At 46.3% G+C, this 27561-nt stretch overlaps 1 protein-coding gene across 3 annotated transcripts; it reads right to left on the bottom strand.

Moving 5' to 3' along the window:
• Window positions 1–4839: 4839 nt before the first annotated feature.
• Window positions 4840–24855, bottom strand: CASTOR1 (cytosolic arginine sensor for mTORC1 subunit 1). 3 transcript variants are annotated; one of them, XR_011600812.1, is made up of 10 exons: window positions 24721–24855; window positions 16098–16168; window positions 13015–13205; window positions 11064–11196; window positions 10491–10614; window positions 9738–9845; window positions 8099–8181; window positions 7648–7742; window positions 6266–6557; window positions 4840–5366 (listed from the first exon to the last, which is right to left on the bottom strand). XR_011600812.1 is itself a non-coding variant. In XM_070950695.1 (9 exons), the coding sequence occupies exons 1-9, from the start codon at window positions 24831–24833 to the stop codon at window positions 6492–6494; spliced, it is 984 nt and encodes a 327-aa protein (XP_070806796.1). In that variant the 5' UTR covers window positions 24834–24855; the 3' UTR covers window positions 4840–6491. The 3 variants fall into 3 exon arrangements, 2 of the variants coding, with proteins under 2 accessions (XP_070806796.1, XP_070806797.1); XM_070950695.1 differs by having other exon boundaries at window positions 4840–6557; XM_070950696.1 differs by lacking the exon at window positions 24721–24855 and adding an exon at window positions 16313–16344 and having other exon boundaries at window positions 4840–6557.
• Between the last annotated feature and the right edge of the window lie 2706 nt (window positions 24856–27561).

The following is a 27561-nucleotide window of genomic DNA, read 5'->3' as shown; positions in this document are numbered from 1 at the left end:
GAGCTTGGTTGTTTTTTGGAGATGTTTCATTACCCAACTAGGCAACTTCAGGAGGAGGAGGAGGAGGAGGAGGAGGAGGAGGAGGAGGAGGAAGAGGAAGAGGAGGAGGAGGAAGAGGAAGAGGAGGAGGAGGAGGAGAAGGAGGAGGAGAAGGAAGAGGAAAAGGAGGAGGAGGAGGAGGAGGAGAAGGAAGAGGAGGAAGAGGAGGAGGAAGAGGAGGACTGTGGGGTTCTTGGTGCTCTCTGAGCTTGCTTGTTTTCTTGCAGGCCTTTCATTACCAAACTAGCTAACCTCATCAGGGCTAGCGATGTGATGGTCTATTCCACCCGTTCCTTCTGACCCGTTTACGGTGTGCAGATATTTGTGTAACCTGAGCTGTGCCTCTCCACTGGGGAACTTGCCCCAACGACATTACCTAGTTTGGGTCATGAAACTCCTGCAAGAAAACGTATATTTAATAAATTCCATTTCTTTTCTTTTTCTTCTTCTTCTTCTTTTTTTTTTTAAAGGAACGATCTGCCCTCCGTCATATTTCTAGCTGCCGAGCCGTTCGTAGCCTCCGTCGTAGAGCCTTCCTTTCGGGTAAAAATAAACATTATTTTCCCTTCCTCCCTTCCTCGAAGTTTTTGCAGACTCAGTTTTTGCCAGTACATTCCTTGGAAGAAGATAAGGGAAGGAAAGGAGAACATTCTACCCAGAACTGGGTATTAAAATAGGAGTTGCGGCTTTACTTAATCTTCGGGGCCTTTTCCTAGATGTCATCACTGCCTCGTGACTCAGTAGAAACACCAAAGAACAGAAGAAAAAAGGAAGGAAGGAAGAGACCTCTTGAGGGCAAGATTTTTAGTCCATGTGAAATTCAACAATAAAGAGGCAAAATGATTTCCCAGGATCCCATAAACTAAAAAAGCTGGCAAATAAAAATTCTCCAGAGATTACAGGTAATCAGAGGGGGGGTGGTTTCACAGATTTTTTACCTTTTGCCTTTCCACGCATGCACTCAGCCTCAGAAACATGGCTAAAATAGAACTTGCATAGCACTGGGGCACCCACGATCTCAGCTACTGATTTGCCCGAACCGGCCCGAACCAGCACGAACCGGCTGAAACCACCACTGCAGGTAATGTCCTTGACTTAACCACAGTTCATTGCGTCACCGCTCAAAGTTAACAAGGGCCCTGAAAAAAGCGACTTATGAGCATTTTCCACACGTATGACTTTTCACAGAATTTAGCTCAATCCCAGACACCACTGGGACAAAAAAAAGCCTCAGCCGAAATTGGATTGTTTTCAGCATTTCTCCATGCCCCAAATTCCCAATATTAAAGATGTTTGTTTTTGTTTTTTTTTTACATTGGAAATTTTATTTTTTACATTGGAAATTTTTGCTAAATTTAAAATATATATATTCAAATATATGAAGAAATGAAAACACTCTAATACAGTGGTCCCCAACCTTTTTATCGCCGCGGCCCGCTGAGCGCACGCAGGGGTGGGGGCACGGCCCAGAAGCTTTTGCGCACGGCCCATTGCGCACGGCCCAGGAGCCTTTGTGCTGCAGCGTTCATGTCCCCCGGCCGGTCCGCGGACCGGTGCCAGGTACTCCACGGCCCGGCACCGGTCCGCGGACCGGGGGTTGGGGACCACTGCTCTAATAAACCATGTTGAATAAACAACAAGTTACCCAGCTAAGAAGGAAAACACTCCTTTTCAAAATTTATCCAGGGAAGCCCTTAACTGAATTATATGTTTATATGCGTCTGATAACATCACAGTTTAAAAAATCTACCTAGAAAGCATTAGATATTCTCCCAATATCTATTTTTCTTTGTTTAATTTGATTTATATGCCGCCCTTCTCCGGAGACTCAACTTACAATGCGTTAAGCAATAGCCTTCATCCTTTTGTATATTTATACAAAGTCAGCTTATTGCCCCCACAAACTGGGTCCTCATTTCACCTACCTTAGAAAGGATGGAAGGCTGAGTCGACCCTGAGCCTGGCGAGATTCGAACTTACAGTAATTGCAGACAGCTGGTGTTAAATTACAGTGCTTCTGTCTGTTGAGCTATCCAGGTTCCTATTATGGTTTGATGTGCATCATCTACTTATAATGCATGTTTCCTGCCAGACGATATTAAAGACTTTTGATACGTGGGGAAAAAAAATCAAACCCAGCTCCCCATCTTTAGGGATGAAGAGAAGAGAAACTGGAAATTTTACTTAATGTAATGTGATGAGACACAAATTTCTCAATGCAAAAATTGGTCTCTAGCTCCCTCTGCTGGTGAAGATATATATATCTATATATCTTATTTGTTTTCTTTCCTTTTCGTAGGCTTTATGTGTATTTCTCTTTAGCCAGGTTCTTCCTACATAAACCAAGATTTTTATGCAGCCATAGTTCAGTGAAATCACAATCTACTAGTTTCTAGGCTTTTTTTTTTTCTGGCATTCAGCAAACACTCTGCTCTCCTTAGTCTCCCAATGGGCAGCAGAGTGTTTGCTGAATGCCAGAAAAACAACAACTAGAAATTAGTGGATTGTGATTTCACTGAATTAGGGCTGCATAAAAATCTTGGTTTACGTAGGAAGAACCTGGCTAAAGAGAAATACTATATTTATTTTATTTTATTTTATTTTGAATTTGTATACCGCCCTTCTCCCTGAGGACTCAGGGCGGTGAACAGCCAAGTAAAAACATCAAGTACAAATATTAAAATACAGTTAAAATATACATATATAAATTTGGCCCCATTAATTAAAAACAATAAACAAAACACTTAAAAACACTTAAAAAATTAGGCCAGCCCGGCTTGCTGGAAAAGGAAAGTTTTAAGGGCACGGCGGAAGGCACCGAGGTCTTGGATTCTCCTTATCTCTGGAGGCAATTGATTCCAGAGGGTAGGTGCCCCCACATATCTATATCTATATATATGTATTTCTCCTCAGCCAGGTATTTTCCTACGTAAACCAAGATTTTCAAAATGCAGCCATAGCTCAGTGAATATAGTCTATATCTATCTATAGCTATAGCTATATCTAATCTATCTAATCTATCTATCTATCTATCTATCTATCTATCTATCTATTTATCTATCTATCTATCTATCTATCTATCGGTAATTTCTTTTTAAGATTTTTAGAATGAATATTTTATTTATTTGTTTAGTTAGTTTGTCCAACATGTACGAGATAACAGGTATAAGTATAAAATTTTGTACGTTCTGTTTTATTCTGGCTGTTCACCGCCCTGAGTCCTGTTGGAGAAGGGCGGTATACAAATTAAAACAAATTAAATAAATAAATAAATAAATAAATAAATAAATAAATAAATAAATAAATAAACATGGACGTGAACATAGGAAATGAGTACCAATAAACGGGGACAGTAGGACAGGGACGGAAGGCACGCTGGTGCGCTTATGCACGGCCCCTTACAGACCTCTTAGGAATGGGGTGAGGTCCACGGTAGACAGTTGAAGGTTGAAGCAGGGGTGGGTTCTACTTACTTTTACTATCGGTTCGCAGCATAGTTCGGAGAACCGGCAAAGACCACCTCTGGCTGGCACGAATGGGAATGGAGATTTTGCAATAACCTTTCCCCAGGAGTGGGGAGGGAATGGGGATTTTGCAGTATCCTTCCCCCAGGAGTGGGGAGGGAATGGGGATTTTGCAGTATCCTTCCCCCAAGAGTGGGGAGGGAATGGGGATTTTGCAGTATCCTTTCCCTAGGAGTGGGGAGGGAATGGGGATTTTGCAGTATCCTTTCCCTAGGAGTGGGAAGGGAATGGGGATTTTGCAATAGCCTTCCCCCAGGAGTGGGGAGGGAATGGGGATTTTGCAATAGCTTTCCCCTGCCATGCCCACCAAGCCACACTACGCCCACCAAGCCACGCCCAGAGAACCGGTAGTAAAAACAAAAATTGGATTTCACCACTGTACCCAATGTATCATCAAGCCAAGACTTCTGTACCACATATTGAGTTATACGCTGCTTTATTAGATTGTTTGAACATTTTTTTTAAAAAATGACCTTTATTGACAAAAATTTAAAACCATGTCTCCCCTCCCCGAAAAAAAACCCCCAATTATACAGAACTTTATAAAGAAATCTGAATCTTAGCCACAGCTAAGGAAAGGCTTCCATTGTAGAGAAGGAACACAACTTTTTAGTCTAAAGTTTATAGCACCAACAAATAAAATTAAGATCATGGTGGCGAAGGGCGCACCAATCTGTGTCTTTCCTGACCAACTCCACCAATCCATGTTCTCAGGCCAGTTTCTGTTGTGCCCAGTTTCTTCTCTTCTATTCAAGAGAAGATGGGTGATTGGTCCCATGTTGGATCATGGACTCTCAACTCGCGCGGAAAGCTCTAGGAACTTTCTAGAAAACCCAAAGTCTGGGAAAGCCTAGACGGGTAGAGGTGGAGGCCCGTCAATCTGTAAGTGGTGAGAGGTCCCCTTCGAAGGCCATCTTCTACCAATGCCTTTGAGAAGCCAACGCCAACCTTCTCAACTCAAGATCACCGTCACACAGGGCTTGGACCGGCCCGATGGGAGTGGGCAAACCTTCCCCCCTTTTTCCTAGCAATCTGATTGGCTAAGAAAGAAGGGGGAGGGAAGCTACACAACCACAATCCTTCTCTTTCGAGCAGGAGGAGTTTGGAGCGGTAAGACATCTAAACTCAACCTTCTCGTTGGTCCCCAAGAAGAGACCTCATAAGAGGTCCCCAAGGCAGGCGTGGGCTGCTGGGGGTTCGCAGGGGTTCGGGAGAACCTCTAGCTAAGATTCTGTGCAGTTCGGAGACCCCCCCCCCAAATCCCACTCCTGGCGGACCCTGCCTACCCCCTCCCAGGAGTCCCCACGTGGCCTGTTTTAGATGCTGGTAAGTGCAGGGCACAGGAGATGCTCAGGGAGGGCAAAAAACAGGCCTACTGGAAATTCGGCCCCATTTCCAGCCTCCAGAGGGCCCTCGGAGCCTGGGGAGGCCGTTTTTGTCCTCCCACAGGCTCGAGGAAAGCCTCCAGAGCCCAGGGAGGGCAAAAACGCCCCCTCCCCACTGTGGTGCAGGAGGCCACATGGCCACACCCATACAGCAACCGGGCAGAGAACCCCTTGCTAAAATTTTTGAAGCCCACCCCTGCCCCAAGGGGTGGAAAGACAAAAGGACGCACTGCGTGTCACCCAACACCCCGACGTAAACCAGGGGACTTCTCTACTTCCATCCCACGTTCAGTACAAGAAAAAAAAAAAAGACACGGTTTGTAACTGCAACACGAGTTCTTCCGTTTTTCAGGCCGTTCCAGAATTTCGTACCAGATGAAGGCCGTAGCTTCACACGATCGTTTGTCCTTCAAGAAAGCTTAATAACAAGAAGGCACTTTTAAGGCATTAAGGCTTCAAAAAAGCAGGGGGGGTGGGGAAGAAGAGGGAGCTTTCTTTCGACCCACGTTTTCTCCCAACCCCAACCTGCCCCCCCCCAAAAAAATATTTGACAGCGAATGCTTCAGATTCATGTTGGTTTGTAATACTGCTCACCGACCACAAGAGACCAGAAGTAATGGACGCTGCAGGAGCACCCCCCCAAAAAAGCTTATTTCTCTCTTTTTAGCAGCTATTGAGCAATGGACATCGAGGTCCAAAGCTCTGTCTGGTCCTCCTTCTGGTCACTTCTCCAACCTTCCCTACAACAGATTAAAATAAAATTTAAAAATCAAGTGTTTCCTACTCTTAACATTGTGCACTGAAGAGGGGAACCTGACTCTAAAGCCAGGGCTTTACGTTGGGGTTATCATCTCCTGAAGCCCCTCAATCAGGAGTGAAATGCTACCAGTTCGCTCCGGTTCAGCCGAACTGGTAGCGGCGGCGGAGTGTGGTCCAGTGCCGAACCGGTAGGGAAGGTAAGTAGATTTCACCCCTTCCCTCAATCAAATCATCTAGAGAACATTGTTTCTGGAGAACATCATCCTTTCATTGCGGGGCACGGAGTGCAATTCTAATTAAGTCACATCGTCCCTGCCACCTCCCCACAAGGACGCTTTTAGAAATCTCAGAATATGTGCAAAATTAAGAGAGAGGACGAGAAGACACCTCTCCTTTCTGACCATGAAGCAGGTCATCATGTCTGAGGGTTTCTAGAGACAGCAGATCATCAAGGAACACGAAGACGGCTGAGATAACCAGAAGAAGCAGTAACACTGAAATCTACCTAGAGAATCCCATCCCTGTTGGTCAATCTGGAGAATTAGGACAACAAGGCACCTTATTCTTCCCCTGGGAGAAATGGAAGGTATCCTCAGGTGAGAACGTTAGGAATGTCCTCCACGCAAATACGAGTCCCCCCAGAAAGATAATTTGGCTTGCAGAGGAGCTGGGCTCCCAGGCTCTCCCTCTCCCTCTCCAGGAACATCCGTGGGGAGTAAGGCTGGACCAGATCCGTCAGGTTGGCTTCTGAAACCCACACCTGAGACAAAGGGAGCCCAGGTGGTTAACTCCCAGCCTCCTGGCGTTTCTGGAGCACTTCAATGACCTCGCCAATGCCATCTTCTGGAACCTGGAGGGAACGGAACGGGGAAGAAAAAAAGCTGGGTTGCATTGATGCCTTTCAGGAAATAACAAATATAAGGGAAGGGCCAAGTTATTTTGGGGGGATTGTCTTCAGATGTCTAACAAGTTTAATACTGCTATTAAGAATAACAGTTTTGTCTTATTAAATTGGCCGCCATATTATTCTGATTGGTGGAAGGGAAGGGGAAGGAGAAGGGAAGGGAGAGGAGAGGAGAGGAGAAGGAAGGGAAGGGAAGGGAACAGGAAAGGGAAAGGGAAAGGAAGGGAAGATAGGGGGAGTGGAAGGGGAAGGGGAAAGGAACGGAAAGGAAAGGAAGAAAAGGGAAGGGAAAGAAAGGGAAGGGAGGAGAGGAGGGAGGGAAGGAGGGAAGGAAGAAAAGAGGAGGAAAAGAGAGGAATTAAGGGAAAGGAAGGGAAGGGAAGGGAAGGGAAGGGAAGGGAAGGGAAGGGAAGGGAAGGACAGGAAAGGACAGGAAAGGAAAGGACAGGAAAGGATAAAGGAGAGGAGAGGGAGGAAGGAGGAAGGAGGAAAGAAGGAAGGAAGAAGGGGAGGGAAGAGAAGGGACGGGGAGGGAAGGGAAGGAAAGGAAAGGAAAGGGAAGGAAAGGAAAGGAAAGGAAAGGAAAGGGAAGGGAAGGGAAGGGAAGGGAAGGGAAGGGAAGGAAAGGAAAGGAAAGGAAAGGAAAGGAAAGGAAAGGAAAGGAAAGGAAAGGAAAGGAAAGGAAAGGAAAGGAAAGGAAAGGAAAGGAAAGGGGTTTAATTTACACTCATAGTCACATCTTACTCCTCAAAACAACTCAAGGCAATCAAAGTTTGGCCAAATGGTTAAGACACTAAGCTAGAAACCAGGAGACGGTGAGTTCTAGTCCCACACCTTAGCCGGGGGTAATTACTTCCTGGGGTAATTGTTGTGAGGAAAATAGGAGGAGGAAGGAGTATTATTAAGTATGTTCGTCACCTCGAGGTGTTTATAAACAATCATAAAGGTGAAATAATATAAATTTTCAAAAAATCTGGGACCCTCCAAACAACAAATGCTTCAAACTCGGGATGTCCTCAAGCCTTTTGTGGCTTACCAAGGCGTGGTCAAAGTTGAAGGTGCTGATGTAATAGGCGGAGATGTCCGCGTTGGCCAGAGGTTCTGCAATCTGGGCCACGATCCCACATTCATCTGTAGAAAGGAGGAACCAGGAGACACATCAACTTAATGCTGGGCCAACCTTCTCAGGTTCTGGAATTTGACCAAACAAGATGACTCTTTTTTTTCTTGAAGGAGAAGCACTTTCCTCTAAGCAGGGTTCTCCAAACCTGGCAACTTTTTAAGACTTGTGGACTTCAACGCCCATGGTTGCCTGGTGTTGTGGCCCACCAGGAGACGTCTTCGGACAGCGCTGGCTCTCCGGCTTTGAAACGGAGATGAGCACCGCCCCCTAGAGTCAGGAACAGCTAGCAGTATCTGCGAGGCGAACCTTTACCTTTACTGCCGTCATTGATAAAGTGTGGAAAAGAAAGTATAACGCAACTCACCGAAGCCCAGGGGCTGTCCACCAATTCTGACCATCCTCCAGAGTTCCCCTGACGAACTGGTCAACAGCAGGTCGCTAGGGAACCTGGGAAAGGAAAGGAAAATCTCATGTCTTCTCCACAACGTTATCCGTTGGAGCAAAGCTAACCCAGATGCTTGCTGGACTCAACTCAGGAACTTCTAAGATGCCTTCTACTGTCGTTCTTTCCTCAGTAGACCCAAGGGGGGGGTCTCTGCCCAACACCATACCTGAATTAGCAACTAGGCTAATTCTGCCACCCAAATGCTGATCGTTTCAGAGAAGATCTATCACTACCTGGGAGGTATCTGGGATTCAAACCTTTTTAGGGGTGGGGCTGCTGGGGGTTCGTAGCGGTTCGGGAGAACCTCTAGCTAAGATTCTGTGCAGTTTGGAGAACCCCCAAATCCCACTCCTGGCTGGCCCCGTCCACCCTGCCCCTCCCCTCCCAGGAGTCCCCACGCGGCCCGTTTTGGATGCAGGTAAGTGCAGGGCGCGCATGGAGGCTCAGGGAGGGCGAAAAACAGGCCTACCGGAAGTTCGGGAAGGCTAGAAATGGGCCAGTTTCTGGCCTCCGGAGCCTGGGAAGGCCGTTTTCGCCCTCCCGGAGGCTTGAGAAAGGCCTCCGGAGCCCAGGGAGGGCAAAAAACGCCACCCCAGCCCCCGCTGTGGTGCAGGAAGCCGACTAGACCACACCCACCATGGCCACACCCACCCAGCAACTGGGCAAAGAACCCCTTGCTAAAATTTTTGAAGCCCACTCCTGATCCTTTTGATATATATATATATTAAAAAATGGTATCTTGCTTCTGAATTTACAATACTGGGAAGCAATTTAAGCCAAATCAATGATTCCGTCTGGTAGTCTTAGCTATTTAAGTCGTCTCCCAACTATAACCTGCTAATCCATTGCGATAGGTCAGGCATCAGACTTCACGAGGATTACTGGAACTCTTACTTATCGTAACGTTATAAAAACAGAATTTTGAAAGTCCTTTCCCCACTCTGATACGAAAGAGAATCAAGATGAAGTAGTCTTGAGTTTTTTTCACACCCTTTTCTACTTCTCATAGCTAAACTGAGTTTACTTAACTATTACAGAATAACACGGAATAACAGAGTTGGAAAGGAGCTTGGGGGTCTTCTAGTTCAATCCCTCCCCAAGTAGGAGACCCTATAACTTCCTGGACAAAGGGTTATCCAGTCTCTTCTTGAAAACCTCCAGTGATGGAGCACCCACAACTTCTGGTTACTTGTCCTCCCTGTCAGGAAATTCCTCCTTCATTCTAAAGTTGCTTCACTCCTTGATTTGTTTCCATTCATTGTTTCTTGTTCTGCCTTCTGCTGCTTTGGAGAATAGCTTGACTCCCTCTTCTTTGGGGCAGCCCCTGAGATATTGGGACATTGCTATCATTTCACCCACTAGTCCTCCATTCCTCTTTCAAGACCATCTCCATACACCTCTAAACAAGTCAAATGAGAATATTCTCCTTTCAACAAATCTATGGAGCATCACTGCAGGCATTGTGATGATTGCTCCTGGTGTAATTAACGCCTACTCAGAGGATTGCAATCCTCTCAATCCACAGCACGCACAAAACTCTCCTTTGTGTGGCACTCACTTTTTCTTGGTCTCTGCATCCATGACGATGGAGATGTAGCCCTCAATCAGTGAGAAGGCAAAGAAAGTAATGGACTCCTGGTTGTTAGCAGCTGCATCTTTTGGTGGGCTGAAAAGGCCAAGGAAAGAAACGCCAACGTCAAATTTTGGACCATAAATGCCTCCTATTTTGGAAACATGGGGTGGAAATGAAAACGGTTTCAGTAGGACTTCCCTACTGTCATAAAAGGAAGGATCTGTGGTCCTCTCGAATTGGAGCTTAGATCAGACAATCTGATCACAGGAGAAAAATAAGATTAGGAATATTCTGTAGCAGAAGAAGAAGCTGAGATGGAAGGCGGCATAAAAAGTGTCATCAGTTTAGAATCATTGTGTTGTCACAAAAGAACCCAGTACAGCCCCGTGAATTTCACTGAGCCTTATCGATTGCCAATTTGGCTCTGACTGTTAGTTGACTAGAGTCTCATAATTGGAGGTAGCAATGATATGGAGAAGCCCGATTCACTTCACAACCATTTTTACTAACTTAACAATGCAGTGATTCACTTAACAACGGTGGCAAAAAAAGGTTGCAAAATGGGACAAAACTCACTTAAGAGCGGTCTCGCTTATCATGGGGGATTTTAGACTCGACTGTCATAAGTCGAGGACTACCTAAAAAATCCTGGCTAAGAGCACTCCTGGTAGATTTTCCCTTTTCCTTAGCAACTTTCTTTTTCCTCCGACAAACAATCAGCACACATCAATCACCAACCTGGCTGAGTAGAACAGGACATCGATGAGCTTCGTGGCAATGGCTGGCAACGTTTCGGGAGCGATGCTGAGAATGCAGAATCTATTCTGAGGAGTCTGAATGGGATGCACCGTGGCGTTGAATTCTGAGAAGCAGAGAGAGAAAGAGAGAGGGAGAGAGACACTGTCAGTCCTGCCCCAGTCTGATCCCTTAGGAAAGAAAAACCCTCGACTCCAGGGATGGAGCACCCAACAATTTCTCTAGAGGCAAGCTGTTCCACTGATTAATTGTCCTGTCAGGAAATTCCTGCTTAGTTCTAAGTTGGATCCCTCTCTGATGTGATCTCTCTTTGTCTGAAGCGGTGTAGGGTTTCCTAAGCAGAGGGTTGGACTAGAAGACCTCCAAGGTCCCTTCCAACTCTGTTATTCTATTTCTATTTGAAATTGATGATCTTCCATCTGTTATTTCTTGTCCTGCCCTCTGGTGCTTTGGAGAATAAGTCGACACCCTCTTCTCTGGGACAGTCCCTCAAATATTGGAAGTACTCAAGTACTGGAATTATTCTGATTTGATCTCAGCAATAGGAAAACCCACCTTGCTTTGCCTTGTGGAACCCGTTGCTTATCTCTTCACAGTTTGCAGGGGCCAGTTCTCCATTCACCTCCTTATAAATTTCAAATTCGCTGGCCAGGGTGTGGATGACCACAGGCAGATCCTTCTCCCGTACCTGAAAGGCCGACCAAAGATCACTGAAATTACAGCATCGCGACTTCCATTTTGAATGGCTTCCATTTCTCCTGCGAAATATAATTGTGTCTCTGCGGGCACGCTGTTGTGGCCCGCCAGCGGCCTGCGCGGATTGTGGCTGATCCCGACGACGAGGAGGCTGGTGTGGTGTCGCGCCAGCAGCCTGCGCAGCCGGCGCTCGAGTCGGACAGTGAGGAGGCTGAAGAGGATGTGGTGCCAGAGGCAGAGACTCAGCCAGGGCCTTCAGAACCTCCAGAGGCTCCTTCAAGTGAAGAGAGTGAAGTGGAGGAGCCTCTTCTCAATGCTCGAGCACGCAGGGCTGCCAAAAGGCAGGAGTGGCTACTCAGGAGGAGGTCTCCTTGAGAGTAAGGCTTGGGGCTAATTGGCCACTCCCTTAGCCTATTTAAGTTCGCACACAGCTGACAAATGTTGCTGGAAACAACGTTTGGTCCTACGCAGAGCATTTTGAGAGTGAGTTTTTTGTTACAACTTGGTTTCTGGGCTGATTGCCAACCCTTGTCGCACACGGATGTGTGGGGGCAGGGGGGAGTGCTGCAGGGAGAGGCATTTCCAGCTTCCAGAGGGCCTCCAGAAGGAGTCCAAGGGAGGCCGTATTCACCCTCCCGGAGGCTCAAAAAAAGCCTCCGGAGCCTGGGGAAGGCAAAAAACAGGCCTATCGGAAGTACCAGAAGTCCGAAAACAGGTTCATTTCTGGCCTCTGGAGGGCCTCTGGAGCCCAGGGGAGGCTGTTTTTGCCCTCCCTGAGGCTCGAGGAAAGCCTCTGGAGCCTGGGGAGGACGAAAACACCAGCCATCCTCCCGCCGTGGTGCAGGTTGCTAAAATTCCCTTGCGTGCATGCGCAGGGGTCACGTGGGGGTTATATGCGCATGTGTGGGGGTCGTGTATGCATGCGTGGGGGCTCACACACTGCATTATGGGTGCCAGCACACGCATGTGCTTTTGGCACCCAAAGAAAAAAGGGTAGCCATCACTGGACTAGAAGACCTCCAAGGTCCCGTCTAACTGTGTTATTCCAAATCCTGAGTTGATGCTGGTTGGCTAGCTGTTCTCTCTCGGTGTCAGCCACACCGTCTCCCATTTCCACCTCTGAACCCAGCCCTTATGATACCACAGTGCCCACCCTGGCTCTGGAACCGGCTCCCTGTTGTGGCTCCAACCCCCGAGCCCGTCTTATCGGAGGAAGAAGGCTCCGAAAGGGAAGGAGAGGAGTTGGCCGGGCCTCCCTCTCCAGGACCCTCCTCTCTGGCAATGCCTCAGGTGTCTCCCGACGGAGAAGAGATTGGCCAGGAGCCAGGTATCCCCCGCGCAGGCGCAGTCGGACAGTGACGGGGATGAGTCTTGGCTGGATCCATGCCAGCATCGGAGAGATAAGCGCCCGCAACAAAAGAGGAGGCGTGCCCGAGATTAGGCTGAGTCACTGGACCACACCCCACAGGGTATAAAAGGGAGCGTGGTGGCCAGTCAAGCCTTGTGACGAACAAAGCTGAAAGCTTCCACGCCATTCTGCATTGCCGGACTTTTGCTCTAGGCTTTGCTGGAATATATTTGGACTTAAATTACTCTGTAATTATTGAACATTTTACTTTGATGTACCAGAAGCGGAGAGAAGTTATCTCTTCCCTTCGTGAGTAATAAACTCTTGGCAGGCAGCCACTAGGTTGCTGCCAAGTTCCGTTATCATAAGGATTTTGTCGGCTGGTTTGGTTTTTAACTCTTGGACGTCTGTTGGTGTGTGTGTGTGTGGGACGGGGACAGAACACTCCCCCCAAAAGCTCACCAAAATAAAATCCGTCTGATAGGTGGACAACATTAAGACGGAGACGTTATGTTCGGCCAGGGGTGCGATGACGGATTTTGCAATCTTGGTGACTCCTATCGGCTGGCTGACGGAGGCGCTGCCGTTCGACGAGACGTTAAGCACCAGCCAGGTGGAATCCACCACTTGTAGGTACTCAGAGGCGTGAAGTTCTGGAAGAAATATGAGAAAACGTCACGAAACTACATCGAACAGTGATGGCGGACCTTTTCGGCACCGAGTGCCCGTAACGGAATGCACATGTGTGTGTGCACGCACCGGAGCACCGGAAACCCAAAAACCAGCTGGCTGGCGGTACACATACCTGTTTTTGGGCTGTTTTCAAGTTAAAAAGAAAACTTAATTTGAAAAAGAAGGCTGCGCAAGGTGACATGGAAAAACGACAGGAAACTCAGAATGGCTCTCCTCCAAATTGGGTTAAAAATTAAGACCTTTCGTTTTTTCAGATGACTGCATCACCAGACTGGAAGCCTGTTAACGGTCCGCAGAGGATCAAAGGTTTCCATTCAGAAGGAATTTGCAAAGGGGGGGTGGGGAGAGGAAAGAAAATGTTGCCCCCTTTTCCCCCCCCCCCAGACACAATTCCCCACCATCACCGAGAGGGACACAACGTCTAAGAAACGAGATCTCTCAGCCAAATCTTAGATTTACCACCAGGGGTGGGGCTTCAAAAATTTTAGCAAGGGGTTCTTTGGCCAGTTGCTGGATGGGCGTGGCCATGGTGGGCGTGGCCAAATCGGCCTCCTGCACCATGGCGGGGGAGGGGTGTTTTTTTTATCCTTCCTTCCTTTCCTTCCTTCCTTCCTTATCCCAGTTATGCCCTTTCTTTCCTTCCTTCCTTCCTTTCTTCCTCACTTTTATCCTTCCTTCCTTCCTTCCCTTTCCCAGTTATGCCCCTTTCTTCCTTCCTTCCTCACTCAATTTTTTCCTTCCTTCCTTTCCTTCCTTCCTTCCTTCCTTCCTTCCTTCCTTCCTTCCTTCCTTCCTTCCTTCCTTATCCCAGTTGTGCCCTTTCTTTCTTTCTTTCCTTCCTTCCTTTCTTCCTCACTTCTATCCTTCCTTCCTTCCCTATCCCAGTTATGCCCTTTCCTTCCTTCCTCATTCACTTTTATCCTTCCTTCCTTCCTTCCTTTCTTCCTTATCCCAGTTGTGCCCTTTCTTTCTTTCCTTCCTTCCTTCCTCACTTCTATCCTTCCTTCCTTCCCTATCCCAGTTATGCCCCTTCCTTCCTTCCTTCCTTCCTTTCTTATCCCAGTTGTGCCCTTTCTTTCTTTCTTTCCTTCCTTCCTTTCTTCCTCACTTCTATCCTTCCTTCCTTCCCTATCCATTATGCCCTTTCCTTCCTTCCTTCCTCATTCACTTTTATCCTTCCTTCCTTCCCTCCTTCCTTCCTTATCCCAGTTATGCCCTTTCTTTCCTTCCTTCCTTTCTTCCTCACTTTTATCCTTCCTTCCTTCCTTCCCTTTCCCAGTTATGCCCCTTCCTTCCTACCTCACTCAATTTTATCCTTCCTTCCTTCCCTCCTTCCTTCCTTCCTTCATTCCTTCCTTCTCCCAGTTGTGCCCTTTCTTTCTTTCTTTCTTTCCTTCCTTCCTCACTTTTATCCTTCCTTCCTTCCCTATCCCAGTTATGCCCCTTCCTTCCTTCCTTCCTTCCTTCCTTCCTTCCTTCCTTCCTTCCTTCCTTCCTTCCTTCCTCCTTCCTTCCTTCCTCCCTCCCTCCCTTTCCTCCCTTTATGTCGGTCTACAACAGTAATAAAGATTCCTTCAAACTCTTCCCCTCCTCCCCAGACAGCCAGATTCTCTCCCTCACCCCCCACCCCATTCCAGGAAGCACAGGAGTGGTGGTGGGGGAGTTCCCTTCGCCCTATCCCCACATGCGAACCTTGTTCCCTGGGAACAGCCTGAAGCTCTCCTCCCAGCTTCGGAAGATCACACCTTCCTTCAGCCGTGCCAACCCTTCTGCCAAGGCCACGCTGGAGCCACTCCAGCGATACAAAAGCCGCTACCATCAGCAAAGACTGGCCAAGCGGGACTGTTTTTCCACTCCCCATGCTCCACTGGGCAAGATAAACATCTGTTCCCTCTCCATCCTTGGAAATACACAGCTGGTCAGCCAAGCGATTGTTCCCTTTCTTGGAATTTCAGGAACCACCCAGCCAAAAATGCCGGACAGAAGCAGGAGAGATGGCTTCTTATTTTCCAAAGCTGCAACTTCCTCTAATTTGTAGACCCCGGCTGCATCTCAAGCCCGGGGAATTGTAGGAATTGAAATCCAAACATCTGGAGGGCACCTATTTGGGCTGCCTTCCTTCCAAAATCATCCCATTCGCCTTTAACAGTAACAATGATTTTTTTTTAACTTTCGGGCCCAAATTTATATATATATTTTTAAATGTTTTAATATTTGTATTCTATGTTTTTTATCTTGGCTGTACACCGCCCTGAGTCCTCAGGGAGAAGGGCGGTATATAAATTGGAAATTAAAATTAAATTAAATTAAACAAGAGTGGGAAGGGAGCTTGGAGGTCATCTGGTCCAACCCACGGCTCACGTAGTAGACCTTTACTAGGGATTCGAACCGCCAATTAGGAGCCTGGATAGCTCAACAGACAGAGCTCTGTAATTTAACCTCAGCTGTCTGCAATTACTGTAAGTTCGAATCTCGCCAGGCTCAACGCTGACTCAGCCTTCCATCCTTTCTAAGGTAGGTAAAATGAGGACCCAGTTTGTGGAGGCAATAAGCTGACTTTGTATAAATATACAAAAGGATGAAGGCTATTGCTTAACGCACTGTAAGCTGCCCTGAGTCTTCGGAGAAGGGCGGCATATAAATCAAATTAAAAAAAAAAAATCTGATCGACAAGTTCAGTGTCTTAGCCACTTGAGCCACCTAGTCAAGCTACAGTAACAGAGCTGAAGGGACCTTGGAGGTCATCGAGTCCAGTCAGAAACTGGCTAAAAATGTGTTGTTTTCAGTCCTGGCCACAACTGAACGAGTGGTCAGTAAATGAGGAATACCTGCACGCCAAAAGGTGCTCATACCTTTGAAGCCATCTTCATCCAACATGATCGTGTAGTCTTCAGGTGTTTCCGTTAAGCTGAAAAATCTACACCTGGGAAAAGAGAAGAGCGCTAAGTCAGGCTTAGGAACTCACTCCGCGAAATTTTGGACAGAAATTGGGAAAATCACCATCAACCACCAAGCACCCCTAGGCAGAATTCGGATTAAGGTTCCACCCCAGGATGTTTTTCTGTACCCCTATCCAGGAACAGGGACGTGGTGGCTTAGTGGCTAAGACGCTGAGCTTGTCGCTCGAAAGGTCGGCAGTTCGGCGGTTCGAATCCCTGGTGCCGCGTAACGGGGTGAGCTCCCGTGACTTGTCCCAGCTTCTGCCAACCTAGCAGTTCGAAAGCAGGTAAAAAAATGCAAGTAGAAAAATAGGGACCCCCTTTGGTGGGAAGGGAACAGCGTTTCCGTGCATCTTTGGCGTTGAGTTATGCCGGCCACATGACCACGGAGACATCTTCGGACAGCGCTGGCTCTCCGGCTTTGAAACGGAGATGAGCAGCGCCACCTAGAGTCAGGAACGACTAGCACATATGTGCAAGGGGAACCTTTATCTTTACCTATTCGGGAACACCGAGATAGACAGTTTGGTCCAGTTTTTAAGGCACCAGGACACAACTTACCATTGTAATTCCTGCCTCACTTTTGGTCATAAGTCAAGATCTACCTGCATTCTTGTTTAATGCAAATATTTCTATATCTGTGTATATTTCCAAAGCATTTATATCACTGTCATTATTTTAAGCTACTGCATTCTCTATAAATGAGTCCCCTATTTTATTACACCTGTCCATACAAAGGCTACGTCTCTAGGCCAACCAATCATAAGTGGCAAATTGCACTTGAGTGAAAAATATATTTATCTTTCCAATGCGGCAAGTCCTTTGGCCAAAATAAGACACCCTTACATTTAAAAATAAAATAAAATAAAGATCTTTAAAAGGCTCTGGAGCAGCAAAGGAAATCCCCAGAAGCGTTTAAACTTGGGGTGTCCAACCTTGGCAACTGCGGACTTCAACTCCCAGAATTCCCCAGCCAGCTGAAGTCCACCAGTCTTAAAAAGTTGCCAAGGTTGGACTCCCTTGATTTAAACTCTACATTTTCCTCTCTGAGAAGTGGAGACACCCTGATTTTCAACCATTCAATCTTCTCTTTCTTTCTTTTTCTTTCTTTCTTTTTCTTTTCTTTCTTTCTTTCTTTCTTTTTTCTTTCTTTCTCCTTCCTTTTTTCTTTTTTTCTTTCTTTCTCAGTTTTTCTCTTTTCTTTCTTTCTTTTCTTTCTCTTCACCCTTTCTTTCTTTCTTCTTTCCTTCCTTCCATTTTTCTTTTTCCCTTTTCTTTTTCTCTTTTTCTTTTCTTTCTTTGCTTTCTTTCTTTCTTTCCTTCCTTCCTTTTTTCTTTTTCTCTTTTCTTTCCCTCTCTTTCTCTTTTCTTTCTCTTCACCCTTTCTTTCTTTTTCTTTCTTTCTTTTTCTTTCTTTCTCCTTTCTTTTTCTCTTTTCTCTTTTCTTTTCTTTCTTTTCTCTCTCTCTTTCTTTCTTGTCTTCCTCCCTCCCTCTTTCTTTCTCTTTTCCTTTTTTTCTTTTTTCTCTTTCTTTCTTCTCTTCCATCCTTCCTCCCTACTTCTCTTTTTTTCTCTCTCTTCTCCCTCCTTCCTTCCCTCTCTCTCTCTCTCTCTCTCTCTCTCTCTCTCTCTCTCTCTCTCTCTCTCTCTCTCTCACACACACACACACACACACACACACACACACACAAAAAACCCACTCCAGCAAAATTTCATTACATATCAAACATTATCCAGGGCCTCTTAAGCAACCCAAAGAAAAATAACCAAGCTGCACTCAAACCGCAGTCACACAACACAAAGCCTGTTTAACCGCAACACCAAGCGCCCTGCCCTTTTTGTCTGACACACAACTTGTTTATTCCCTTGCGAGAGTTTGAGAAAGGGGGAAAAAAAAAAAAGATTGTTTGAGCAGATCAAATGGGCCGGAATGAAAGAGATTGCTGATTCACGTGAAACACTTGGAGTTGGCACATGTAACGTCCAGCTCATTGGTGGCAAATCAGCCACGAATGCTGTTGTTCGTTTTGTTTTGTTTTTTCCCAACTTGGCACCGCAAAAGGATTAAGCCAGATTTTTGTAAACCATTTCAGGCTTCAATAGAAGAGAATATTCGTAGCTCAGGCTTCAACTGTGGGGTCCTTGGCATTTCCTGTGCTTAGTGGTTTTCCTGCAGACATTTCATGACCCAACTAGGTAAAATCATCAGTGTAGGATGAAGGGGGCTTTGTGGGAGGGAGGGGGAGGAGGAGGAGGAGGAGGAGGAGGAGGAGGAGGAGGAGGAGGAGGAGAGGAAGGGGAAGGAGGAGGAGGAGGAGGAGGAGGAGGAGGAGGAGGAGGAGAAGAGGAAGAAGAGGAAGAGGAGGAGGAGGAGGAGGAGGAGGAGGAGGAGGAGGAGGAGGAGGAAGAAGAAGAAGAAGAAGAAGAAGAAGAAGAAGAAGAAGAAGAAGAAGAAGAAGAAGAAGAGAGAGGAGGAGGAGGAGGAGGAGGAGGAGGAGGAGGAGGAGGAGGAGGAGGAGGGGGGGGGTAGGGGGAGCGGGAGAAGGCAACTTTAAAAAAAAGTTGAAATTAAAAGTTAAAATTCACACCGAAGCAGAAACTAGGTCTCAGGTGAGAAAGGAAGGAAAGAGGAAGACCCAAAGAGGAAGGGAAGAATGACGAAGAAGAACTTAAAGGAAAAAAAACAAGACAGTGAAGAAATCTCATTAGCAAATTACCTGGTTATCACAGGTGATCGGAATGCCGTACGGGCGACTGAGCAAGCCACAATATTTTTCTTCCACATTTGCAGAAGTATTTTTTTTTCTCCTTTTCAATAAGGCCCCGAATACATCAATAACATTCAGGGATATGAAACTACTTCCCATGGGGACCAATATTTTTTTTCCCAGCTTAATGTTGATTTAAGTTGCCTCCTGGGCCGCCATCTTCACTGTACAAAGATTTAAGCCATATATATATATATATATATATTTCATTCTAACAACCAAACTGTTAGTTTTTTTCAAACTGGAAACTGTTTCGGACTTGTTTACTCTGCAGCCTTAAGGCTTTTCAAAACAAGAACTTGTTGTTTTTCTAGGATGCGTGCAGCCATTGCAGAAAGAAGTGTAAATGTAAAACAAACAAAAAAAAAGGAAAGAAAGAAACAACCGTTTGAAACCGAGCAAGGCAAAGGGTGAAAAACGCAAAACTACATTTTCCAGAATAATTTTAATTTTAAACCCACAATTCGATACAACGCTTAGCTATACTTTGGTCCCTCTGCAAAGGTACGATTTCAAACTCTGCTTTTTTCAGGGCAAACCTTAATATATATATATATTTTCCCTTTAAGAATCACTATGACACAATTGCAATGACACAATTACATATCGAATTCAAAGCAGAGTTGTTCCTATTGGGTATCCTACCTGACAAAATTAAAAAGGAATCTATTTATTTGATTATACACGTAACAACAGCTGCAAGAATTGTTTATGCTCAAAATTGGAAATGAGAGAAAATACCTTTGGAAGATGAAGAAATAAAAAAGCATGGATAGTTCAACAGACTAAAAGCCTGTTATTAACATTCAGCTGTCTGCAATTATTGCAAGTTCGAATCTCCCCAGACTCAAGGTTGACTCAGCCTTCCATCCTTTCTAAGGTAGGTAAATTGAGGACCCAGTTTGTGGGGGCAATAAGCTGACTTTGTATAAATATACAAAAGGATGAAGGCTATTGCTTAACGCATTGTAAGCTGCCCTGAGTCTCCGGAGAAGGGCGGCATATAAATCTAATTTAAAAAAAAAAAGATTTTAGATTGTGCAGAAATGAACTGATTAACTTTGTTGATTAAAGATAGGGAAGAATCCGAATACTTTAGAATATGGAATTATTTCTATTGTTGGTTGGACAAGAGGTATCAATGATTAATTTTATAACTATGTGTAAAAATTGGATGGCAAGAATATGGTTATATAGGAATGAACTTTGATAGTGGTTTGGATGACGATGAAGATAGAAGAAACTGTTGGAACAAGAAGAATAAAAAGAACTGAAGAAGTTAACACCGAGATGTCACAGGGGAGGGATGATGGAAGTATTAAATATTTGTTTGTCTTAAAAAATAAAAAACTTTAAAAAAAAAAGAACCACTATGGGGAATTTTTTTTAAAAAAAAGCCAATTTGTAAAGCTGCAGAGTTTTTTTTGCAACTTTTGGAAGCTGCAGAGTTTAAAGAGTTAAGCAGCCAGATAAGACGTGCGGAGTAAAGTAGCTAAAGGAAGTAGGAAACTCGCTTGCAAAGCAGGAACTGGTGGGGAAAACAATCGGTACTAATGCCAAGGAACTGTGCCGGAGAAAGAACAAAACAGAAAACAGAATTAGTGCCATAAGGACTGCTAGGAAGGAAATTTGGGAGAAAAGAGGAAGGCACAGAAGGCTGACTTGGAAACTGTATCTCTAGTTTGATGAAAAGAAGGACTAGGGGAGACATGATAGCAGTATCTTCCAATATCTCAGGGGCTGCCCCAAAGAAGAGGGAGTCAAGCTCTTCTCCAAAGCACCTGAGGGCAGGACAAGAAACAATGGGTGGAAACTAATCAAGAAACCTAGAACTAAGTAGGAATTTCCTGACAGAACAATTAACCAGTGGAACAACTTGCCACCAGAAGTTGTGAATGCTCCAACACTGGAAGTTTTTAAGAAGATGTTGGACAACCATTTGTCTGAAGTGGTGTAGGATTTCCTGCCTGAGCAGTGGGGTTGGACTATAAGACCTCCAAGGTCCCCCCTTCCCACTCTGTTATTCTGTTTTTAATCTTCTGTTATAAATTTCACACGGATTGCAAATTCCGAGCTGGCAGGCTTCATTTTTTTTTTTTTATCTACAAGTGTGCAAAACAACTTATGAAACCAGACACAACCTACTCGGTGCTGATAGGGGAGCTGAGCCCTCCAGATGTTCTGAAGGATGACTCTGAAAATCCTCTCTCAACACACAAACATACACGTTAGAAAACTAAAGAGAAAATTTTCCACTGTCTCGGATTCTTTGCAATGGCAAGATAGCTAACCCTAAACAATAACGAACAATAAAGGAAATTACCTCCAAAAAAAAAAAAAAAAAGCTTTCGCTAACCCTTAGCTGGGATGGAAGCAGAATTGCTGGCCTAAATCTTCTCCCCTTTTAAATGTAAATTTTAATTTGTTTTTAAATTATTGGGTATTTTAAATTTGTCTCAGCCAAATTATTTAATTCGTTTTTATTCTATTTTAAATTTTTGTATTTATGTGTTTTATTCTGTGGCTGTTCACCGCCCTGAGTCCTTCGGGAGTAGGGCGGTATAGAAATCCAATAAAATAAAATAAATAAACAAATAAATAAATAATTCCTCAATCATTATGCAGGTAGTCCTCGACTTAATGACCACAATTGAGCCCTACATACCCGTTGCTAAGCGAGACAGGCGTTAAAGAAATGTTGCCCATTTCACTTGCCGCTTGTTGTTAACTGAATCTGTGCACTTGTTATGTTAGCAACATGGTTGTTCAGTGAATCCAGCTTCCCCGTTTTGGTCGCAAAAGGGGATCACGTCACCCCAAGAAACTGCAACGGCCATAAATATGAAGCAATGGCCAAGGGTGTGAGTTTTGATCACCTGGCCAGGGGGATGCAGCAATGGTCGTAAGTGTGAACAACAGTCATAAGTCAGTATTTTTCTACTTGCATTTTTTATGTGCTTTCGAACTGCTAGGTTGGCAGAAGCTGGGACAAGTCACCCCGTTAACACAGCACTAGGGATTCGAACCACTGAACTGCTGACCTTTCAATCGACAAGCTCAGTGTCTTAGCCACTGAGCCACCGCATCCCCTTGACTACCTCCTAATTCTATAAATGAGAGGGAAGTAAGCATTTTTATAAATCGGAATTCTCCCACAAAACAGAAGCCAGAGCTGAGAATCGGAGCATCGATATAAAACCCACAATATTTCTTGATTAAAAATGGCACAATGATCCGGACAGCCTAAAAAAAACACAGACAGCATCCATGAATCATTATATTTGCAAAATATTCCCCCCCTTTTTTTTTTAAACGTTTATTTTTTTTCATTTCTGCAATTCTGAAGACCCCCTGGAAAAAAAAAAAACCTTAAGGAAGAGAGAGAGAGAAAAAGAGAGAGATGGGCTGCCAATTCTTCCAGCCAACTGCAGGGGCGGGAAGAAATTTAGGAAAAAATAAATGGCTTCAAGAAAGGAAAATAAATATAATTAGCTCCAAAAGGGGAAAAAATAAATGGCTTCAAGAGGAATCAAGAGGTGGAAAAAAAAATAAAATAAAAGGAGGAGAGCTGTTTATTTTCCTTCGAGGCTTTCAAAGCAGCTATGGGGGCGTCCCGTCCTGGTTATGTCAGGATCCGCACCCAAAATAAATGTGGCTTTTTTTGGCTGCACTTAAGAGGTACGGGAAGGTGGGGGGGGGAAGGGATCCCCCCCAGGCTAATTGGGGTCCATGGAGCCCCTTTTCAAGAACCAGGGAGGGGTTAGCCTCCCCCTCCAAAACACAGGAACAGCCAATATCTCACTGGCATCTTTTAAAAAGATTGTGCAGAATTCACAATATCTGGGTTTTGGCTGAGGATGCAAGTCTGCATTCCTGAATTTAAGGGGCAACAACTCCAACCACCTTGGGGACGATGGGACATGTAGTCCAAGAGCTCTAGTAGGGCCCAGGTTGGAGGAAAAGTTTTGAAACGATTTTAAATTTAAAAGACAATTTAGAAAGACTGTGCAGAATTCACAATATTCGGGTTTTGGCTGGGGAGGCTGGTGCATTCCTGAATTTAAGGGGCAACAACTCCAACCTCCTTGGGGACGATGGGAAATGTAGTCCAAGAGCTCTAGAAGGGCCCAGGTTGGAGGAAAGGCTTCTCATAAGAGACACACACCCCTTTCCCAGTTCCAAATTTGGGACTCATCTTACACACAACTTCTCCTCTCTCTTTGGCTCAACCCTGCAATTTCTTTACAGATCCGGTAAGGCCTCCTCTGGGCTTCTTCTTTTGAGTTCCCCCTGACTACAACTCCCATCTCCCCCAGCCAGTTGGTGAGAGTCTAAAGCAAAGCAAAAGGGAAGCCAGATATTGGGGGGAAGGCTGGGGGACGGGGGTCTCGCACCACCTGGACTAAAGCAAGGGCAACTGGCTGCAATACTCCACAGTACCACTAGATGGCAGCAGAAAGCACCTTTCTTGCCATCTACAGGGCTTCTGGAGAATTGCAGTCTACTTTTTGATGCCAGGAAAATTGTGGGCATCTTCAGAGACTAGCAACTACGATATGGCAATAGACACAGCTCTGCTCTATTCACACATGCAACCGGACTGCCCCTCTCTTGTATATTTGTATAGACACGTGTATGACACTTGTATACAAACACACATATCAGGCCTCTACCCTTCATTATAGAGATTATTTTTCCGTATATATACTGGTCAAAATAACAGAGTTGGCAGGTCCTTAGGCACCCCCTCCCCAATTCGGAGCACGTGTGTCAACACCAGCTCTGATCCACAAATCCGATGACAGCGCCGAATCTGCGGCCATAGGATTCCAACACTGCGCACTGCGCGGTCTCTCCAGCCCATTCCACGGCGACACGCGTGTCTGCATCCTCCCGAGTGCACCAACCCCCGCCTGCAGTCTCTCCAAGCCCATTCACAACGACACGCGTGTCTGCACTCTGCACCCTCCCGCGTGCACCAACCCCACGCCTGGGCAGCTTCTCCAGCCCACCTATCCTGACACGCGTGTCCACGCCCTCCCAACTGCCCAGTCTCTCCTCCATCAGGCGACACGCACGTCTGCGCCCTCCTGCGTGCACCAGCCCACCTACCCTGACACGCGTGTCCGCACCCACCCAACCGCACCAACGTTGCACAGTCTCTCCACCGGGCTAGCCACGGCGACACGCGTGTCAGCGCCCTCCCAACCGCCCCAACCCCCGCCCGCGCAGCTTCTGCAGCCCACCTACCCTGAACACGCGTGTCCACACCCTCCCAACCGTACCAACGTTGCACAGTCTCTCCACCGGGCTAGCCACGGCGACACGCGTGTCAGCGCCCTCCCAACCGCCCCAACCCCCGCCCGCGCAGCTTCTGCAGCCCACCTACCCTGAACACGCGTGTCCACACCCTCCCAACCGCACCAACGTTGCACAGTCTCTCCACCGGGCTAGCCACGGCGACACGCGTGTCAGCGCCCTCCCAACCGCCCCAACCCCCGCCCGCGCAGCTTCTGCAGCCCACCTACCCTGAACACGCGTGTCCACACCCTCCCAACCGTACCAACGTTGCACAGTCTCTCCACCGGGCTAGCCACGGCGACACGCGTGTCGGCGCCCTCCCAACCGCACGAACCCCCGCCCGCGCAGCTTCTCCAGCCCACCTACCCTGAACACGCGTGTCGGCGCCCTCCCGCCTGCACCAGCCCACCGCCAGCGCAGTCTCTCCAGCTACGGCCCCGGCGACACGCGTGTCTGCGCCTCCCCACCTGCTGCGCTGGGGCAGGAGCAGCATCTTGAGCAGCGGGTGGGTGTAGAGCCAGAGGCCGCGGCGGGCCAGGCTGAGGACCCGCACGCGGGGCTCCAGGATCCGCAGCTCCATGGCGCAGCCAGCAAGGCCGGCGCTCGGCCCCAGCGCTGCGCTTTACGCAAGCCGGGCCCGCGGCGCCGCCTCCTTCCCCAGGCCCGGCCCGGCCCCCGACCCACCCCCGGCCCGCCTTCGCCTTCGCCTTCGCCCCGGCCCCGGCCCCGGCCTCTGAGCTCGTGCAGAGAGCCCGGGCAAGGGCGCGCAACGTTGAGCCATCTGGGCGTCTTTCGCTTTCCCTCCGCCGGTGCTGAAAGGGAGCCCCGGCTTCTCCCGAGCCCTTCAGCCGCCCCCGCCTTTCGCCTTCAACTTTCAGCCCCTTCCTTCCTCCCTTCGTCTTATTTTCTCTCTCTTTCTTTCCGTTTTTCTCCTTTCTCTTAATCCATCCTTCCTTCCTTCCTTCGTCTTGTTTTCTCTTTATTTCTTTCCGTTTTTCTCTTTTCTCTTAATCCATCCTTCCGTCCTTCATCTCCTTCCTTCCTTCGTCTTATTTTCTCTTTATTTCTTTCCATTTTTCTCTTTTCTCTTAATCAATCCTTCCTTCCTTCCTTCGTCTTGTTTTCTCTTTATTTCTTTCAAATTTTCTCTTTTTTCTTAAATCAATCCTTCCTTCCTTCATCTCCTTCCTTCCTTCGTCTTATTTTCTCTTTATTTCTTTCCATTTTTCTCTTTTCTCTTAATCAATCCTTCCTTCCTTCCTTCGTCTTGTTTTCTCTTTATTTCTTTCCATTTTTCTCTTTTCTCTTAATCAATCCTTCCTTTCTCCTCTCCTCTCCTTCCTTCGTCTTATTTTCTCTTTATTTCTTTCCGTTTTTCTCTTTTCTCTTAATCAATCCTTCCTTCCTTCGTCTTATTTTCTCTTTCTTTCAATTTTTCTCTTTTCTCTTAATCAATCCTTCCTTCCGTCTTATTTTCTATTTCTTTCAATTTTTCTCCTTTCTCTTAATCCTCCCTTCCTTCCTTTCTCCTCTCCTCCCTCCCTTCCTTCGTCTTATTTTCTCTTTATTTTTCAGTTTTTCTCTTTTTTCTTAATCCTTCCTTCCTTCGTCTTGTTTTCTCTTTATTTCTTTCAATTTTTCTCCTTTCTCTTAATCAATCCTTCCTTCCTTCCTTCCCCATCACTGGAGGTTTTTAAGAAGAGATTGGACAGCCTGAAATGCTATATAGAGTTTCCTGCCCGAGCAGAGGGTTGGACTAGAAGACCTTCAAGGTCCCTTCCAACTCTATTATTCTATTTTTCTACTATTCTTTTTTTTCCTTCCTTCCTTCCTTCCTTCCTTCCTTCCATCCATCTTATATTTCTTTATCTCTTTCAATTTTTATCCTGTCTTTCTCTTAATCCTTCCTCCCTCCCCCCTTCCCTTTCGTTCCTTCTTCCTCCCTCCATCCTTCCTTCCTGTCTTATATTTCTCTTTCAATTTTTCTCCTTTCTGTTTCTCTTAATCCTTCCTCCCTCCCTTCCCTTTCGTTCCTTCCTTCTTCCTCCCTCCCTCCTGTCTTATCTTTCTCTTTATCTCTTTCCATTTTTCTCCTGTCCTTCTCTTAATCCTTCCTTCTTCTTCCCTCCTTCCCTCCCTCCCTCCCCATCCTCAGTGCCGTGCCCATATTTTGCTCATCTACACACCTTCAACTTGAGGCGTTTCTAACGTTTTCCCCCTGCTCCCTCTGCAAGTTTCCTTCCGGGATTATTATTATTATTCTTTTCTTTTTGTCTCCCAGCCTTTGATGCAAAAATGCAGATAATAAGACAAGAAAAAAACAGGCTGATTCGAGTTGCAACGGGCCCTCTCAGTGCCCACAGCGAATGTTCCTGCCACAGCTACGAGGACACAAGGATCAGAATTCCTTGGTTTGGTGAATTGAGGCCTGCAACTCCCTCATGCCTCCAGAAGTCATTGGGTGCTCCAACACTGGAGGTTTTTAAAGCGGAGATTGGATAACCTTTTGTCGGAAACGGTAACAAGGTCTCCTACTTGAACAGGGGGTTGGACTAGATCAGGGGTCAGCAACCTGCGGCTCTGGAGCCGCATGTGGCTCTTGCATCCCTCTGCTGCGGCTCCGTTGCTAGTCGGCTCCACAATCGATAGGACTTTCGGTTAGGACAGGTAGAGGAAAAAGGACACCGCACTAGGAGGAGACTCTATGGTTGGGGGAACTGGACTTCCGGTCAGTTCCAGAATTGAATGAGGGGCTTCCGGTTAGGGCCTTTGTGGCTCTTTGAGTGTTTAAGGTTGCCGACCCCTGGACTAGATGACCTCCAAGGTCCCTTCCAACTCTTGTTATTCTGGATTCTGCATGCTTGCATAAGCGTCCAGTTGTTTTATTAGTCGCGCGCTTAAGACGTTCCTATTTCATCAAGCTGGCCGGACCTAAACTTTTCCTCTTTTTAAAGGGGAACTTTAATTTGGTTTTAAATTATTGGGGTTTTATAATGGCTCAGCCAAATTTATTTAATTTGTTTTATCTCTATTTTAAGTTTTGTATCTACATGTTTTATTTTATGGCTGTTCAACGCCCTGAGTCCTTCGGGAGTAGGGCGGTATACAAATTTGATAAAATGAAAATGAAAAAAAATGAAATCACGTACGGTCCACTAAACCGCGGATTAGAAACGCCGAGAGGCTGGATTAATGTCACCCGTTAAATCAAAACCAAGTAAAAGCGACATTCTGGTTTAAGAAATAAAGGTAACCCATCCCCATGAAGGTGTTTTCTTCCCTGGAGTCTTTTGCAAACCGCTTCAAAT

The sequence above is a fragment of the Pituophis catenifer genome, unplaced genomic scaffold (assembly GCF_029215685.1).
Source record: "Pituophis catenifer annectens isolate HBS135680 unplaced genomic scaffold, rPitCat1.0.hap2 SCAF_10, whole genome shotgun sequence".
Lineage (NCBI taxonomy): Eukaryota > Metazoa > Chordata > Lepidosauria > Squamata > Colubridae > Pituophis > Pituophis catenifer.
This window is presented reverse-complemented; position numbering and strand designations above follow the sequence as displayed.

Coding starts and splice junctions, on each gene's coding strand:
- CASTOR1 (XM_070950695.1), bottom strand. CDS start 24,833: ATGGAGCTGCGGATCCTGGAGCCCCGCGTGCGGGTCCTCAGCCTGGCC. Junction 10,615..11,063: donor GTTCCACAAGGCAAAGCAAG/GTGGGTTTTCCT, acceptor TCTGCTTCTCAG/AATTCAACGCCACGGTGCAT. Junction 9,846..10,490: donor GTCCTGTTCTACTCAGCCAG/GTTGGTGATTGA, acceptor TGGCCTTTTCAG/CCCACCAAAAGATGCAGCTG.